The following is a 15677-nucleotide window of genomic DNA, read 5'->3' on the forward strand; positions in this document are numbered from 1 at the left end:
CCATTTGTATGTGAGAAAGCTGCAAGTGAGACTCCTTACCTCTCTCCCACTCTCTTCACATGGGATCAAAGCTCGCTTCGTGGTAAGGAGCTCAAAAAAGCAAACCAAGTTCGCGGTGTCTTGGTAAGAGGATCAGTGTTGCTTTCCTTTTTTAAGTTTGGGAGCAAATCTCTGCAGGTAACACAGCTGAAAAGTGCAAGAGTGCACTGTCTCAGATTGGGACGCCCTTCCCAATGCGGCGAGATGGCAGTATGTGCTACGAGGCCATTTCAGGGCCCGTTTTGGTGGCGAAAGTTTTCTGTAGGCACTCAGAAAGGTGCCTTGTTTTTGCTGTGCGACCACTGAGATGCAAGTCGCTGAAAAGTTGCCGCAGAAATTGCATCATATGCCTATGCACAAAGATATTGGGAGTGACAGAATCATTCTTATTGCCTGTTGATGCAAAATCGTCACTAGGAAGTGACTGTGTGGTCAAATACCACTTTCGTCAGTTTCGTAAATTTTCCCTTGTGAGGCAGAAGTTGTGTTTTTTGCAGTGTTCTGTAATGGCGTCTGATGCTCTTTCACAAATTGTCACTGAAAAGCTTGACAAGAATAACTTCCCAGCATGGAAGTTTAGAATGACGAATTTCCTTAAGGGAAAAGGCTATTGGGAGTTCATTACTGGAGCTAAACAAGAACCAGTTATTCCTAATGTTCCTAATCAACAAGAGTTGCAGGCATTTAAAGGCTGGCATGAGAGAGCCAGGAAAGTTATGTACTAGCTATCTATCAGTATTTCACATTCTATGATTGTGCATATTCAGGATGCAAGCACATCGAAGGAGGCATGGGATACTTTAACAAAAATGTATAGCACAAATACGCTAGCCAGGAAAATGTAGCTCACGTAGGAGTTGCATAATGTGCAGAGAGAAAATATGAGCATCAATGACTACCACATGAAGGTGAAGAAGATTGCAGATGCACTTGCTTCCATTGGATCGCAGTGGAAGATGATGATTTAGTTTTTGTGACCTTGAATGGTCTAGGAAAGAATTATGCACAGTTCCGAACATCCATTACCGTCCGTGAGAATTTTCCTGATTTTGGGGAGTTGATTGCTCTTCTAATCTCTGAAGAGCAGAGAAATGGTGGTGCATCTTCTTTAGGAGAAACTTCAAAAGAAGTTGTCTTCTACTCAAATGCTGGAAGAGGTAAAGGTAGAGGCAGAGGTAGAGTAGGCCGATCTGGAGGCCGTGGCAGAAATCAAAATATGCAGCAAATTCAAGAAAACCAGTCCTATGGAGGAGGACGTGGTAACCTTAGAGGCAGGGGGAGCCAAAGAGGTCATGGTGGATGGCAGAGAGGCCAAAATACAAACCGCAATGTTGAATGGTACTACTGTGGTAAAATGTGTCATATGGCTAAAGACTGCTACAAAAAGCAGAATGACATCATGAATGGAAAATTGCAGCAAGGCAATTATGCATCCTCTAGTAGATAGGGTGATGACAGAAATGAGCATTTGTTTATGGTGCAGCACATGACCAATTCTGTGACAAGTGCAGAAGAATGCAATGATGTGTGGTATGTTGACTCAAGTCAATCAGACCACATGACAGGTCATGAAGAATGGATGCAGGATGCAAGGAAAATGGAAAGACCAGGATTTGTGGAGACTGGTGATGATACTGCACATCCTATTGTGCAGATTGGTAAAATTCCTTTGTCTATGCAGGATGGGAAAAAGAAATACCTGTCTGATGTATTTCATGTCCCAAATATCACCAAGAACCTGGTTTCTATTGGTCAAATGGTTGAGTAGGGCTTGCAGGTTAGATTTAATCCTCATGGATGCTTTGTTGAGGATATGAAAAATAAAGGTCGCTTGATAGTAAAAGGGAAGAAGAAGGGCATGATGTTTACGTTGGATGCGGACATGCTTAAATTGAGTGCAACAATGTTTGCACATGGGACCGGTGTAGTTGCAGATATTAATATCTGGCATAAACGCATTGGTCATGTTAATGTACAATGACTTAAATTAATGCAGGCCCAAAACATTGTTACAGGATTGCCTAAGTTCAAGGTTGCAGAAATGCATAAGGTATGTGAAGCCTGTCAATTTGGAAAACAGGCAAGGAAACCATTTCCTAGATATGTTCAAGAGAGTAAGAGACCATTGGAATTAATCCACTCTGATGTGTGGACTACTAAAACTGCATCTATTGGAGGCTATCATTATTTTGTCACTTTTATTGATGACTACAACAAAAAAATTTGGGTGTATTTTATGAAAAAGAAAAGTGAAGTGTTTGGGCATTTCAAAGCTTTTAAAGCTATGGTTGAGAAAGAAACAGGCCTGCAAATAAAATGCCTAAGGTCAGATGGAGGTGGAGAGTACCTCTCAAATGAGTTTACAAGGTTCCTGTAGGAGCATGGCATAAAGCAGCAATATTCATGCAGTCATACTCCACAGTAAACTGGACTTGTAGAAAAGAAAAACAGGCATATTGGAGAGGTATCTCGTGCCATGCTCAACGAAAAAGACTTGCGAGATTATTATTGGGCTGAAGCAGTTGCTACAGCAGTCTACATAATGAACAGGACTCCCACTGCAGCAATACATGGCATGATGCCAGAGGAGAGGTATACTAGTAGGAAACTAGATATTTCTCATTTAAAAGTTTTTGGTTGCATTGCCTATGTTCATATGCCAGATGAGTTGAGATCCAAGTTGGATCCAAAAGCTGAGAAGTGCATCTTTTATTGGTTATTCTCTCGTAGCTTTCTTTCTTATAATGAAGGGGAGGCGACATGTAATGAAGGGGAGGTGAGAACGAGAGCAAAGAGGAGGAGAGGAGTTGAGAGTGCACCATGTGGCATAGCGGAGAGGAGCTAAGAGTGTGCCACATGGCTAGCTGTTTATGCCACATCAAAACCTTTGCTAAATAGAGTCGAGACTTACCTTTGATCGCTTGTCAGTTCCCTTGGATTCTTCAGTAGCTCCCTTCAAGGACCTCTTGTTAGCTCCCTGGCTGATTTTGTGAAGAACTTTCTCTGATCTAACAAAATTGAAGCTACTTAATGATCCATGAAATCAATGCCTTGCAAGTCTATTTTGAATGTATTGATGGCAAGGCAAAAGGAATCACACTCATCTAGATCGCTTAAATGAACGTTCAATGATCAATGCTAGATGTTGAGACCTACCTTAGATCGCTCGGAAGCTCCCCTGGATTGCTTGCCAGTTCCCTTGGACCGCTCGTTAGCTCCCTGGTCGATTGTGTGAAGAGCTTTCTGAGTTCTCTGATCCAGCAAGATTGAAGTTGCTCAACGATCCGTGAAATCAGTGCCTTGCAAGTCTATTCAAATGCATGGAAGGCAAGGCGGAAAGTGTCAAGAGGAATCACACTCATCTTTCAAGACGAAAAGTCCAGCTTCACCGCTTGTGTAACGACATAGCTTTCTTTCTTATAATGAAAGGGAGGCGAGGTGTAACGAAGGGGAGGTGAGAACGAGAGCAAAGAGGAGGAGAGGAGCTGAGAGTGCACCATGTGGCACAGCGGAGAGAAGCTGAGAGTGCACCATGTGGCACAACGGAGAGGAGCTAAGAGTGTGCCACATGGCTAGCTGTTTCGATGCCATGTCAAAACCTCTGCTTAAAGAATAGAGTCGAGACTTATCTTTGATCGCTCGTCAGCTCCCTTGGATTGTTCAGCAGCTCCCTTTGACCTCTTGTTAGCTCCCTGGCCGATTTTGTGAAGAACTTTCTTTGATCCAGCAAAATTGAAGCTGCTTAACGATCCATGAAATCAATGCCTTGCAAGTCTATTTTGAATGTATGGATAGCAAGGCAAAAGGAATCACACTCATCTAGATCACTTAAATGAATGTTCAATGATCAATGCTAGATCGCTCTGAAGCTCCCTCGATTGCTCGCCAGTTCCCTTGGACTGCTCGTTAGCTCCCTGGTCGATTGTGTGAAGAGCTTTTTGAGTTCTCTAATCCAGCAAGATTGAAGATGCTCAATGATCCGTGAGATCAGTGCCTTGCAAGTCTATTCAAATGCAATTGAATTTTGCTTTTTTATTTGAAGGGGGAACATATTTGACGGAGCCAACTTCCACCTGATGAGTTCCACATTGTGTGAGGGTATATAGGTTCCAAAATGTTTTCTGTGCCATGATTCAGGCTTGAAAATCACGTTCAGTGGAAAGGCCACTCCTCACCTTCAGTGAAAAGGCCAAATTTAACTATGTTCCTCTATTACATATTTCTATGTAAAATTTTGACCATCCACGTCGTGTGTCCTACATTGACTGGCAACACGGTTGGAGTCCCCATGCGGTCAGAATCCCCATGCAGTTAGACAGCCAACTGGGGTTGCAAGCCAGGGGTGCTCCTCTAAGGGGGGTTTTGCACTCGCCCACGGACGAGGGGAAACCCCCAGAAATCGTATCCGCCTCATTTTAACCAAAAGATAATAGCCCGTCCACACTTGTATTCATAAGTGGGCGGACGCGATTGTTTAATTATAAATGCGCAGCATATCTCTCATCCAAAAACGGGTAGCACAGTTGGTAAGGCTGTTAGTGTTGACACTGTGGGTCCTGACTTCGATTCCCGCGAACTACGTAGATTGGCCATTACTAGCCGGCCGCTTAGTTGGGTGGCGCTACCATCAGGCCGCCCATAAAATTTTACTCGCCCGTCTGTGAGTCACACTCCGCATCGGATTTTCAGATTGGGCGGGCGAAGATATGTGAAAACATTAGGGAGTGGGCGAGCGTTGTAATTGGAGGGGGCATAGTACGCCGATTTGTGGGCGGAAGCGTGGGAAACCCCTCGCCCCATCTTATGTGACTCCATGTTATATGCCAAAAAGATGTCTTAAACCAAGTTTTTTTTTTTTTTTTGAGTAACAATGCTTCCATACGGAGTGGTGTTAGAGTCTTAAACGAAGTTCTAAAATTTTTTTTTTTCATTGTTTTAAACCGTAATCTAGGAGGAGAAAGAAGGTTCATGATGTTCTCTAACTTGTGCAAAAAGCTCCATCGCCATAGCTCACAAGTTCCTTTCTCTCAGACCTTCCTCCACCCCTCGCTATGTTCTTCTTCTTCGTGGGTGGTGTCAAACAGAAAGTCTCCCACGTCCTCCAACGTGACGTAGCTAAATGCCTCCGTTGTGGCTCCCCTGCCTCCCTCGTCAATTACGACAATGTCCTCGAGATCTTCTTCCTCCCTGTGTGGCGTTGGCCCGGTAAGAAGCCCGCCCTCCATTGTGACAACTGCGGTTTCCTGATGCCTATTGGGAATTTCGAAGCACTGCCACCTGCTCGAGGTCTTCCGCGTGAGAAGAGAGGAGATGAGGAGCTGCGGTGCTGGTATTGCTCCAGGGTGATTGATCCTTCGTTCCGGTTTTGCCCTGAGTGTGGGTCGCGGCAGGATGTTTAAGTTCAAGCTGTAAGGAATTCTGCTGTCCATCCTTTCGTTGTCAAATGCAGATACAGATAGTAACACATCAAACCCTGGGAATGTAATAACTGTGAAGTCAAGGATTGTAGTACATACACGAGTGAAGAATAGCAGTCTTGATTTGGAAAGCTTGCAAGATCGAAATCATGAACTGATGATTCGAATCCAACTACATTAGGGACTGTCCAGAGTTGTAAGGGGAAACTAGATATTTCTGTGCTACTCTCTGTTTTTTTGTGTGTGTGCATCTCATAGTTCTTGTTGTAAGTGGTTACAGAAAGTGTATCTCATAGTTCTTGTTGGAAAATTCATGCTTTTGCAGTTCTAATACACCTCGCATCTCTGCTTTTTACATGGCAAGTAAACCATTGCATTTGACAAGGAGCCCCATTCAGCTTAAAGAAAAGCCTTTAATTTGGAAATTTGAATGGCAGCTCATTGGTCTACTCTTGGAGTGTCGAACTACCATTCTCTAAAGATTTTTGATTAAAATGTATAATCTCAATGTCTATCAAAAAATGTTATCCGAAATCTATCCCATAAGCCATGCGTAATTGTTATTATTTGCTTTGATTTGAAAAAAATGCGTTGGTATTCAAGGGTTACCTTTTTTGAAAACGTTTGATCTACGTGAAGCTGGTCACAATTATTCCATTGATGAGTGTTGTGTAACGAATCAACACCAATGGTTCTATTGTTTATCCCAGCTTATCTCTTCATGGCTCTTCCATGCAAAATTGTGAGGGCATCTATTTTCACTTTCTAGCCTAGTCTTAGAATCTTGTAAGAAAGATGGAATGTCTAGAAGGCAAGAAAGTCTATCTTAAAGTGGCAGATTCTTTAAAAACCTTGAAGAGATGTAAATGTCCAAAGTTCTCTACTAGGTATTGTGGGCCTTTTCCAATACTTACAAAAATTGGACAACACTAGGTGTGGTGATAGTGTGGTATGTGAAGAGGTCCTACTCGACACGGTAGGTGAGGAGACCATCCTCGAACTTATTGTCTACCACCAGCCAAAATGGATTTTAGATAAATAAGAATAAACAACAAGAAATAAATATAGTGAAAATATCTTGTAAGTGGCTGTAAGTGTGTCCTAGACATGATAGAAAGGAGGTTTTCTAAATTTGTTGAAGGGAATGCTATTTCAATTCTAATAGTGAGATCTTAGAATAAGAAGGGAGACTAAGAAGGCTTGATAGGGCATTGAATATTAAAGGACAAGACCATTGGATAATGGTACACCAAAACCTTATCCTTTTTTAGTCCTATTTCAATTGGTGCTCTTGGTAATCCATAACATATTTTGCAATTGTTATATTCAAATTCTAATATAGGTAAATAGTCTTTTTTTTTGCCATTTGTGCATGCTGCATATCCTTTATATTAGTTTGACCATCACTTTGTGGATGATCCGTAATACTTATCTTTACAATGGTATACCAATCTCTTAAAAGAAGCCTAAAAAATGATGGTTAAATCAACTATCTTGATCACCAACACATTGGCTAGTAGTCCATGCAATCTATAGCTATGGTCCATGAATAGTCTATATATTTCGGAAGTTTTGACTTTTGCTTTACTTGATATAAAAGGACTTATTTGGAACGATTGCACACAAAGAGTTGTACCTCATTTGAGTCGTAAGTCACATCCGTAGAGATACTTTCCATCTGCTAGATAAAGTCTCTAAAGGATGTAACGATCTGATTATCTTTGGGCGTTCAACTTTATTGACTTGGTATGAGTTTCTTACATAATATTGACTTGGCATTACTTGCTACATAACCTTGGTTGTCCTTATTCATTCGAGGCAAGTAAAATTGCCTTCGTAGAAGTGCATGTGTCTTCTCGATATTCAAGAATATCTAGCACTAGGATTATTATGACATCATTATGAAGTTGGTGTGTGTGCATCTGCTATTTTACATATTGCTTAGTGGTCCCCCCAGGCTGAGCAAGGAAGGAAGCATCCAATTGCTTGTGAGATTAGTCTTGATGTGGTTAAGCCAGAGTTCGAGAGATTGGTGCGAGGGGGAGTCTACATGTTCTTTACAGGGCAGGTTGCATCCTTTGATGAGTTGGGTAAGCTCTTGGAATATGAAGTTGGTTTTTAGTCGTCTATCTTTACAACGAGATACATGGGGAAGGGCTTCTTCCTTGTGCATTGTATTTCTCAAGACTTTAGGGATGATTTGGTTAGTATGATGTGGGAGCAACGGTCTTGGTGTTCCCTTGTGCCCCGAATTTCAGTATCAACAATTGTTTGTTCCATGACTGTCCAATGTGGATTGAATTCCCGGGGTTCCCTTAGTGGATGGGTGGAGCGGTTGGGTTTCTTGCTAATTCTTTGGGGAAGCTTCTGTTGGTTCGATCGTGGGCTGACGAATGGTGTTAAGAAGGCTTGGATATTATGGGATCTAGATCAAGAGGTACATGCTTTTGTTGATGTTAAATTTTCCAAAGGAGTGGTCTACGCTCTGGAAGTTAGATTCAGGCCATTTCTGGATGCTTGTTTCATCTGTAAAAAATTTGGGCATTTCATGAGAAACTGTCCAAGTGAGGAGCGGAACACCTAGTTGGCGAGGGGCCCTATGGAGGGAGATGATCGGAGTGGTTTGGCTGAGCATACTGGTGAGAGAGTGGAAGAAGCGAGAAAGGAGCTTCATGCAGAGTCTCGGCAAGAAGGTCTAATTGCATATGATTTTCGAAGGACTATTTCTTCAAAGGAGCATCAAACCCCTGCCCTTCAGGAAATGGAGCGGATTGAGGTCCATAGATCGATTGATGACACTTCTTGGAAGATGGTTGGAAAGAAAGGTAACCTCATTGAGACGAGAGGACGAAGCTCTTAGGAGATGGTCCTTACTAATGCAAATTTTCCAGACTCTTCAAAGTGAGAGCTGATGACTGCAGTGTCGTCTGGTCAAATGTTGGCTCAAGATTCCTCGAAAACTTCTCCTTCTCTACAATGTCATGTAACTTCTGAAATGGTACATGCAACCTCTGAGACGATGGTCGGAGCCGATGAATAGCTCCCTGACGTTAGCCTTAAGAAGCGACCTTTTGAAGACTTGTATTCTGCTCGAAGCCAATTTGTGGAGTTGGATCAATCAAGCATTTTGGATTCTGGTCATTCAGTTCCTAAGTGTATCAAGGATGTGGCCCAATTGCTTGGGAGAAGTGGTAAGGAGAATCATTTTTCTTTCTTTAGGGATGCCTCCATAGTTAAACCTAATTGATAATCCTCCTAGGGGTGGTGCGGTGAGAGGTGCTAAGCCTGGGTCTATTTGTAGTCGGACTTGGAATCTTTGGGGATGTTGTGGTCGGGAAAAGTATCTACTAGGATGTTTTCATGTGGTGAGGAAGATTAATCCTCTTATCATTTTGCTCCAAGAGTGCAAATGTGATGAGTCAAAGTACCTTTGGTCTTGATAGGGTTTTCTGTATTTGACAACTATTCGAGTTGAGGGAGTTTCGGTGTTGCAGTTCTGTTTAGGAGTGACGCTCAAGGTATGGAGATGTTTAGGGACCCTGATGGTTGACTCCTTACGGTTGATGTTAATGTGTTTGTATTTAGTTTCAATGTTACATGAACCATAATCACAGAAGCCCCACGGCTTGATTGTGGTGAGGCGGGAAACCATAGGGGTTAATAGCACTTGCAAAGCAGGGCCTAAAGTGCTTGAGTCTAGGGTCACACCTAGGCTTAAGTAATAATGGACGAGGTGCAAAAGATCCCAAGTGAGGGATCTTATGATAAGGTCCCCTGTGGGACACATGGCACCAATTGAGATGGCCAAGTGGCAAGTGTTGTGCTAGGGGGAGAGTTCTAGAGAACTCCAAGTTGCAAGAGAGAGAAAGAGATATCTTTCATGTTGGGGATGAGAGAACATGTTCAAGATTTTGGAGATTCTCTTATGAGCTTGTGTTTGGGAGGAAATAAAGCTAGCAGCCCTCTATATCTGAAGTAGTGTATCACTATTAAGAAAGCTAGTAGCCCTCTATGTCTGAAGTATTGTATCACTGTATCAAAGCCAGTACAAAGAAAAGCTTCTTGATATATAACAAGGAGACACAAAAGATCAACCCGCGTGAGGAATACGTCCAAGAAGAATATAGCATTTGCATGACTTGCACATATCTTGAGAATCAATCTTACAAGGCGAGATTCTAATGGTGAAATTAGCCCCAACAATCACACATTTTTTTGTTCAATTCTTTTTCTTTACTCAAGGGCAGCAAGAAAATTGTCTTTGAGTCATCGAAACTGGTGAACAAAGTTCCAAGAGCAACAAAACTATTAAATAACCACATGAACGTAGAGAGAAACAAGGAACATAACCACTCAACAATGATGCCCATAGCCTATCAGAGGTTGAATAAGTCAACTCAATTATCTGTCGCTACTCATTCTTAGTCATGCTGAAGCCTACTGTTATAGAAGGTGAAAAGAAGAGGCTATAAAACCTTTCATACAGGTGTCGTGTAACATAAGAAAACATATGCTCAGTCTCCAAAATGTATTCTTAGATCTTATATCTCTACCCAATAATTGTCTACGTTCTCTTTGATAACGGAAGCGCGAGAGGGAGAGAGAGGAGTGCACGTGATATAGCTACCTATACATTACGTTGTATTGAACATGAACATGAATATATACATGTGAACCCCTTAGGGTTAGGGTTAGGGTTAGGTTTGTCCCTAATTTGCTCAACGTATGGTGCAACTTACACCATCCTCAACACCCCCTCTGAAATTGCACTGGGTAAGTAGAGGGTGCATGTACAAGATCTTTTTGGAATTTGTTTGGTGCATATGATAGCATCCAGAACTCAAAAAGAAAATACAAAAGAAATCAGAATAGTATGTGCATGTGCGAGCATAGTGACTATGTAGTGGAAGCATGTACAATGAGTACAACTTACGATCCTGTATATAATGAGCATTTTCCACTCTTAACTTGTGGGTCATCCTTTGCCTTTGGGAATAAAACCTAGAAGATAGGTCAAAAGGAATAGGAAGGAAATATGTAGAAAGTAAAGTCCGCCTGGATCAAAGACTGGGGATTGAAAGATGATTGTGTAAATGACTGTATGTATGGCTACGTGCTAAACATGTCAAAGCTAAACATCTCATAAGTCACCGTGGACGGTGCAACTGCTTTGTAGGAGAGGCATCCACATGTGAAGCAGGGATGTTTTTATCGAAGCTATTCTTATATATTAATATAAAATCTTGGCGAAAGTTTATTGGGCTAATTTTTTTAGTTTCATAATGTTGATAGAAGATATTACAAATTTATATCTTTTCTTTTGAAATTTGAAGAAAAACTTGTAAATCTTGGCGAAACTATAAAATTTTTAATATAAAAGTTTTAAATTGTGGCGAATGTTTTAAACCTTTATTTTTATTAGGACATACAAACTTTCGATATCAATATAAAAGTTTCACTTCTTGATGAAACTAACAGGAAAACATCATCCATGATGTGAAGCTAGTCAATGTAGCTATGGCGATGTGATTTGGTAGGTTATGACATATGAGGGTGTCACCAACCCAAGAGAACTGGCAGCAATGGCGGAGGTATGCTGCAGTAGAACTATGATCTCTGTCGAATGATGTAAGGTCGAAGAAGACCGCATAGTCAACGTGGACAGAGTGATCCAGGTGCTGAAAATCTCGGGCTATGTCTCAAGGACTAGTGATAGGTTCTATGCCTATTGATTTCAACTCTTTTAAGCCATATAAAGACATGTTGTCATCCTCCTTTAGTTGTTGCAAGGGGGGGTCTTCTTCAAAGATCCGTTGCATTAGGGTGGATCCTTCTATTGAAGGGCATGACACACCTTTGTCATCTACCCTTTGAGGTATTTGCAAGGCTTTTGAGGCTCGAGCATTTATCTCATGTCTTGGATGAATTGTATCAGTACTCTTGCTTGCCTTGAGTCTCTGCTCACATTCCTCTTGGAAATTGTGTTCCAATCTATGCACCTCGGTAAGACCTTGTTTCCCCACCCATGGGTTGGGATATTCACTGTGACCCTTAGGTGTTGTGGCTTAGCCATGGGTTGAAGCCATTATTGTTGCCTCATTTGCCTCATGTGGGTGGTTGTTGCTAGTATCCTTTGAGAGAGTATCACCAGAGGAAGATGATGTTGCTAGATGGAGGTTGTATCTTCATCCAACCCGTCTTGGATGATGACCTTATTTTTTCCCTTCCCAATCTTCGTTGTACCCTTGGTAGGCTATGACGTGGTAGTTTTATCCCTTTTGGCTTGTTTGCGAAGCTCTTTATTAAGGGCTTTAGCTTGCAACCTTGTGATTACATTCAAGGATACTGATGACACTTGGCCTCTCTCAATGCTTAACAAGTTAAGGCTTGTGGACTTAGATGGCCTTCTCACCGAGCAATCCTTAAAAAGATGGTCCACACCACACCCAGTGCACAATGGCAGCAGTGTATTAGACATTGATGCACATGTGATTGGCTACTTAGATTGCCCCTTATATGGACACTCATTGGTTGGGTGTGGCCCTTGACACGTATCGCATTGAATGGGTGGCGTCTTGTCCAGGATGTTCGTATATCCCATTTTTTTAGGAATCTATTGTCTGGTAGACCGAAATATATCAGTCATCTTGTATAATGTAGTGGCTTATAGTGCTAGACCGATTTGCATTGTCACCATTTTGGGGATAGTTGTTCCCCCACTGAAGGTAGGTTTGGGGTCTCCCCAATCACTAGGTACTTCTTCCACCAATACTTGATTCAGGGGAGTAATTTGTGGTGGTGGTTGAGATCCCAGTACTGGTGGGGTTAATGGAATATTTTGAGCCCTAAATTTTCCTTGATTGGCTGATGTGGCTCCTTGTATTGCCCATTGTGCCTGATTGGATGGATTGGGCGGTGCAGGCAATGGTAGATATGGCCTTTGTTGATACATGGGTTGAGGAATCACCCTAGGATAATGACATTGGGATGTGCCATGATTTCCCCAATGATCACAATGGGCACAGTAGAGTGTTGGCATGGCTCTAAGACGAGGGCATTCCTTAGTGGGATGATTCCCAGTGCATACCCCACACCATATGTTATCTCTTTGAGGAAATAGATGGGGGTTACTAGGAGCACCTTTTGGTGCTTCTATCTTCCATTGTTGGCTCAACTTGTTTAATAGATCTGTGGCCAACTCTCCCATGTTGAGCACCTTGGGCGTCATGCTTACATCCTTAGCTACTTCTAAGGTTGAAGCCTTTATCATCTGGGACATATCATAGGAACCTAAGGATTTATCCTCTTGCAGCTTCTACCTCATGTTATCCCCTAAGCATATTGCCGTCTTGTTGCATAGCTCAAACGATGTGGGATTCATAGCCTCGGGGGGGTCACTCATCATATGTAACCCTATCACGTGAGTTCAATAGAAGGATATTTTTTATTTCTAAAATTTATAGAAATAAATATACATAAGGGACTATTTAAAATAGTTTTGGAAAAAATTTACAGATTTGTATAGAAAAGGGGTACATTTTATTAATGAAAAAATTTACAGATAAGGGATTTTAAATATAGGCCTTGAACGCACATGATATAGAGCGTTTATACATAGTAACCCCCCTGAGTTCATAGCAAACAAATGATCATGCAGCTTAGGATCTCGTAGCCCTATGAGGAAGCGTGGAAGAAGATGCACATCGCTCATCCTCTCATGGGGGTCACATCATGAGTTCAAATGTTTAATCCTAGTGATATAGTCTCTTAAGGGCTCAGTGTCCTTCTGCTTCACCTCATAAAGTTGGTTAAGCGGGCTCCACTTGGGACCACTGAGAGCAAACCCCACAATGAAAGATCTTAGCAATGTGTCCCAATTTATTTTCTCCTTAGGGTTTAAGGCTCTAAACCATTTCTCAACCTTGCCATCAAGACTCAAGCTAAAAGCATTGACCTTGTCTAGATCCCCAATATCACCAAAGGTCTCACATATTTGTTCAAATCTCTCAACATGCGAGACTGAGTCTCCTCCTACAAACTTGGTGTGATTAGCTTGGAGATTGTGATAGGCTTGCTCCTTGAGGGGTTGTTATCCCTTCCTAGAAACATTGGTGGTGGAGCGGTGGCTCATTGCTTTGTCCTCGTAAGGACCGTTTGCAATACAATAGGAGGTTGTGGAATGGTGGGCCCTATCGCGTACATTGGTGGTCTTGATGAAGGGTTCTATGAATTAGATGGCACAAGGTTGGTATGGTAGGATCCAGGCCCACTAGTAGGCATTTGGATTCTGACTTGGGTTGGGTTGGGCCTAACAGGTTGGATTGGAGGTCCTCTAGGGAGTGCTATGTCCCCTGCAGACATAGGCTTATAAGGGGCACTTGTTGGGTAGGGAATATCTCCCATGTTTTGTTGCCAAGGAGGCATCATAGGGGATTTTGAGGTGGAGGGTCTTAACTGTGAGCCTTTAAGGTTACTCCTCTTCCCCCTTTGCTCTAGCATTTGGGACCCTTATGAGAATGTGGGTCCAAATCCATCCCCATAGGATTGTCTATCATCAAAGAATTGGTACGACAGGGGTTGATTGGGATTAGGTGTCGTGGGACTTGGCTCCTTGAGTATTTCTTTTGACATCGATGGTTGTGCCGCGCCCTAGTTTGTCTAGCAAATGGGTTTAGCCACTCTATTGGGTCTATCAATCCAAACCTTCCCATGATATTAGAAAAGGCTTCCCTTAATGAAGCTGCTATTGTAGATGGGGTAGGAGAGTGGAGATCAGTGGGGATGGAGTTCAGAGCCACTAAGGCGGTTCACCCATGGCTTCATCTTAAAACAGGGACTCTTCCAAGTTGGATAATTCACTTGGTGGTGGTTCTTGCAATGAGTGAGAACTGACTTTTGAGCTTATTGACCCTGAGGATGCCAAGTTAGGTATGGAAGTCAACAAGATGGTATTTGAGGCACTATCTTTAGGCTCAAGGTGAGAGCTTGTAGGAATCTTCTTGATCTCAAGATCATGTGTTCATTGGGACAATGGAGGTCTCAATCCTAGGTTGAGTCCACCTCGACGCGGGGTCAAGGGGCGACAACGCCGCATTGATTTTTTTGCAAAATGGGGTTTGTTTCAATGTAATTTGCATGACAATTTCATCATTTCTTGATTCTCAGGGTCCCAATTTTCATGTGCTTTTTCCTTATTTTTTAATTCCCAGAGCTATCCCTACGGCCATGGGGATAGGGCTATGACAACGACCTGTGGGGATAGGGCTATGGTAACAACCCGTGGGGATAGCAAGTCAGTGGGATAGAGATAAGGCAACGGCTGGTGGGATAGAGTTAAAGCAATCAGTTAACGCATGTTTGACCAATGGGATAGAGCTATGGCAATGACCTGTGGAGATAGGGCTATGGCGACGACCCGTGGGGATAGCAAGTCGGCAGGATAGAGTTAAAGTAACAGTCGGTGGGATAGAGCTATGGCGACGACTCGTGCAGATAGGGCTGTGGTGATGACCCATGAGGATAATAAGTTGGTGGAGAGTTAAAACAACGGCCAGTGGGATAGAGCTAAAGCAAAGATCGGCTCGGATACGACTATGGCGACGGTCAGCGAGATAGCACTATAAGCCACGGACCTATGGGGATAGAAATGCACGCTGTCATCGACTGGTTCTTTGATGATTTTTGACAAATTTGGAGTTTCTGTTCAGGTTTTTTTGTGCTAGGGGGATGCTATACTATCTAGTCTACCTACTCAATGCAAAAAACTTGAAAGAAAAACAACATTTGAGTGCGATTTCTTGAGGGGTGACTATTAACACACAAAACAACTTCGAAATTCAGCTTGATTCTTCATTCTTGGTTGTTTTTTGTAAGATTTGACATCACACACACCTTTGCAATCTAAGAAACTACCTTCCTATCATCTCAAAACTCAAACAAACCTCAAAAACAAGCTTCCTAAGCTCGAAAATGCTCTACAACATGAAATGACAATTTTCCGTCTCTTTTCCTTCTAACTCACACTTCCTTCCTCATTCCTTAACTAAAACTCCACTAACAAAGCTCCAAGTTAGTGGTGATCCAAAAAGTAAAACTGATCACCATATTGTGTTCTACGTGATGAGCACCTCAGGTCATCATCAACAAATACTTATCATCCGAACCAGCTCCCAATCCATTGCAGTGCACCTAGCACATAAAATGAATTAAGATAAAATTATT

The 15677-nt window shown here is 42.3% G+C and overlaps 1 protein-coding gene across 2 annotated transcripts; it reads left to right on the forward strand.

Moving 5' to 3' along the window:
* Positions 1-4961: 4961 nt before the first annotated feature.
* Positions 4962-5868, forward strand: LOC147881981 (zinc-ribbon domain protein). Of its 2 annotated transcripts, XM_087401976.1 has the most exons (2): positions 4962-5368; positions 5489-5868. In XM_087401976.1, coding segments are annotated over exons 1-2 (279 nt in total). In that variant the 5' UTR covers positions 4962-5090; the 3' UTR covers positions 5490-5868. The 2 variants fall into 2 exon arrangements, with proteins under 2 accessions (XP_087258102.1, XP_087258101.1); XM_087401975.1 differs by having other exon boundaries at positions 4962-5867.
* The last annotated feature ends 9809 nt before the right edge of the window (positions 5869-15677 follow it).

Source organism: Dipteris shenzhenensis, chromosome 30, assembly GCF_047967505.1.
Source record: "Dipteris shenzhenensis isolate YYH24624 ecotype China chromosome 30, Dip_SZ_1.0, whole genome shotgun sequence".
Classification (NCBI taxonomy): Eukaryota; Viridiplantae; Streptophyta; class Polypodiopsida; order Gleicheniales; family Dipteridaceae; genus Dipteris; species Dipteris shenzhenensis.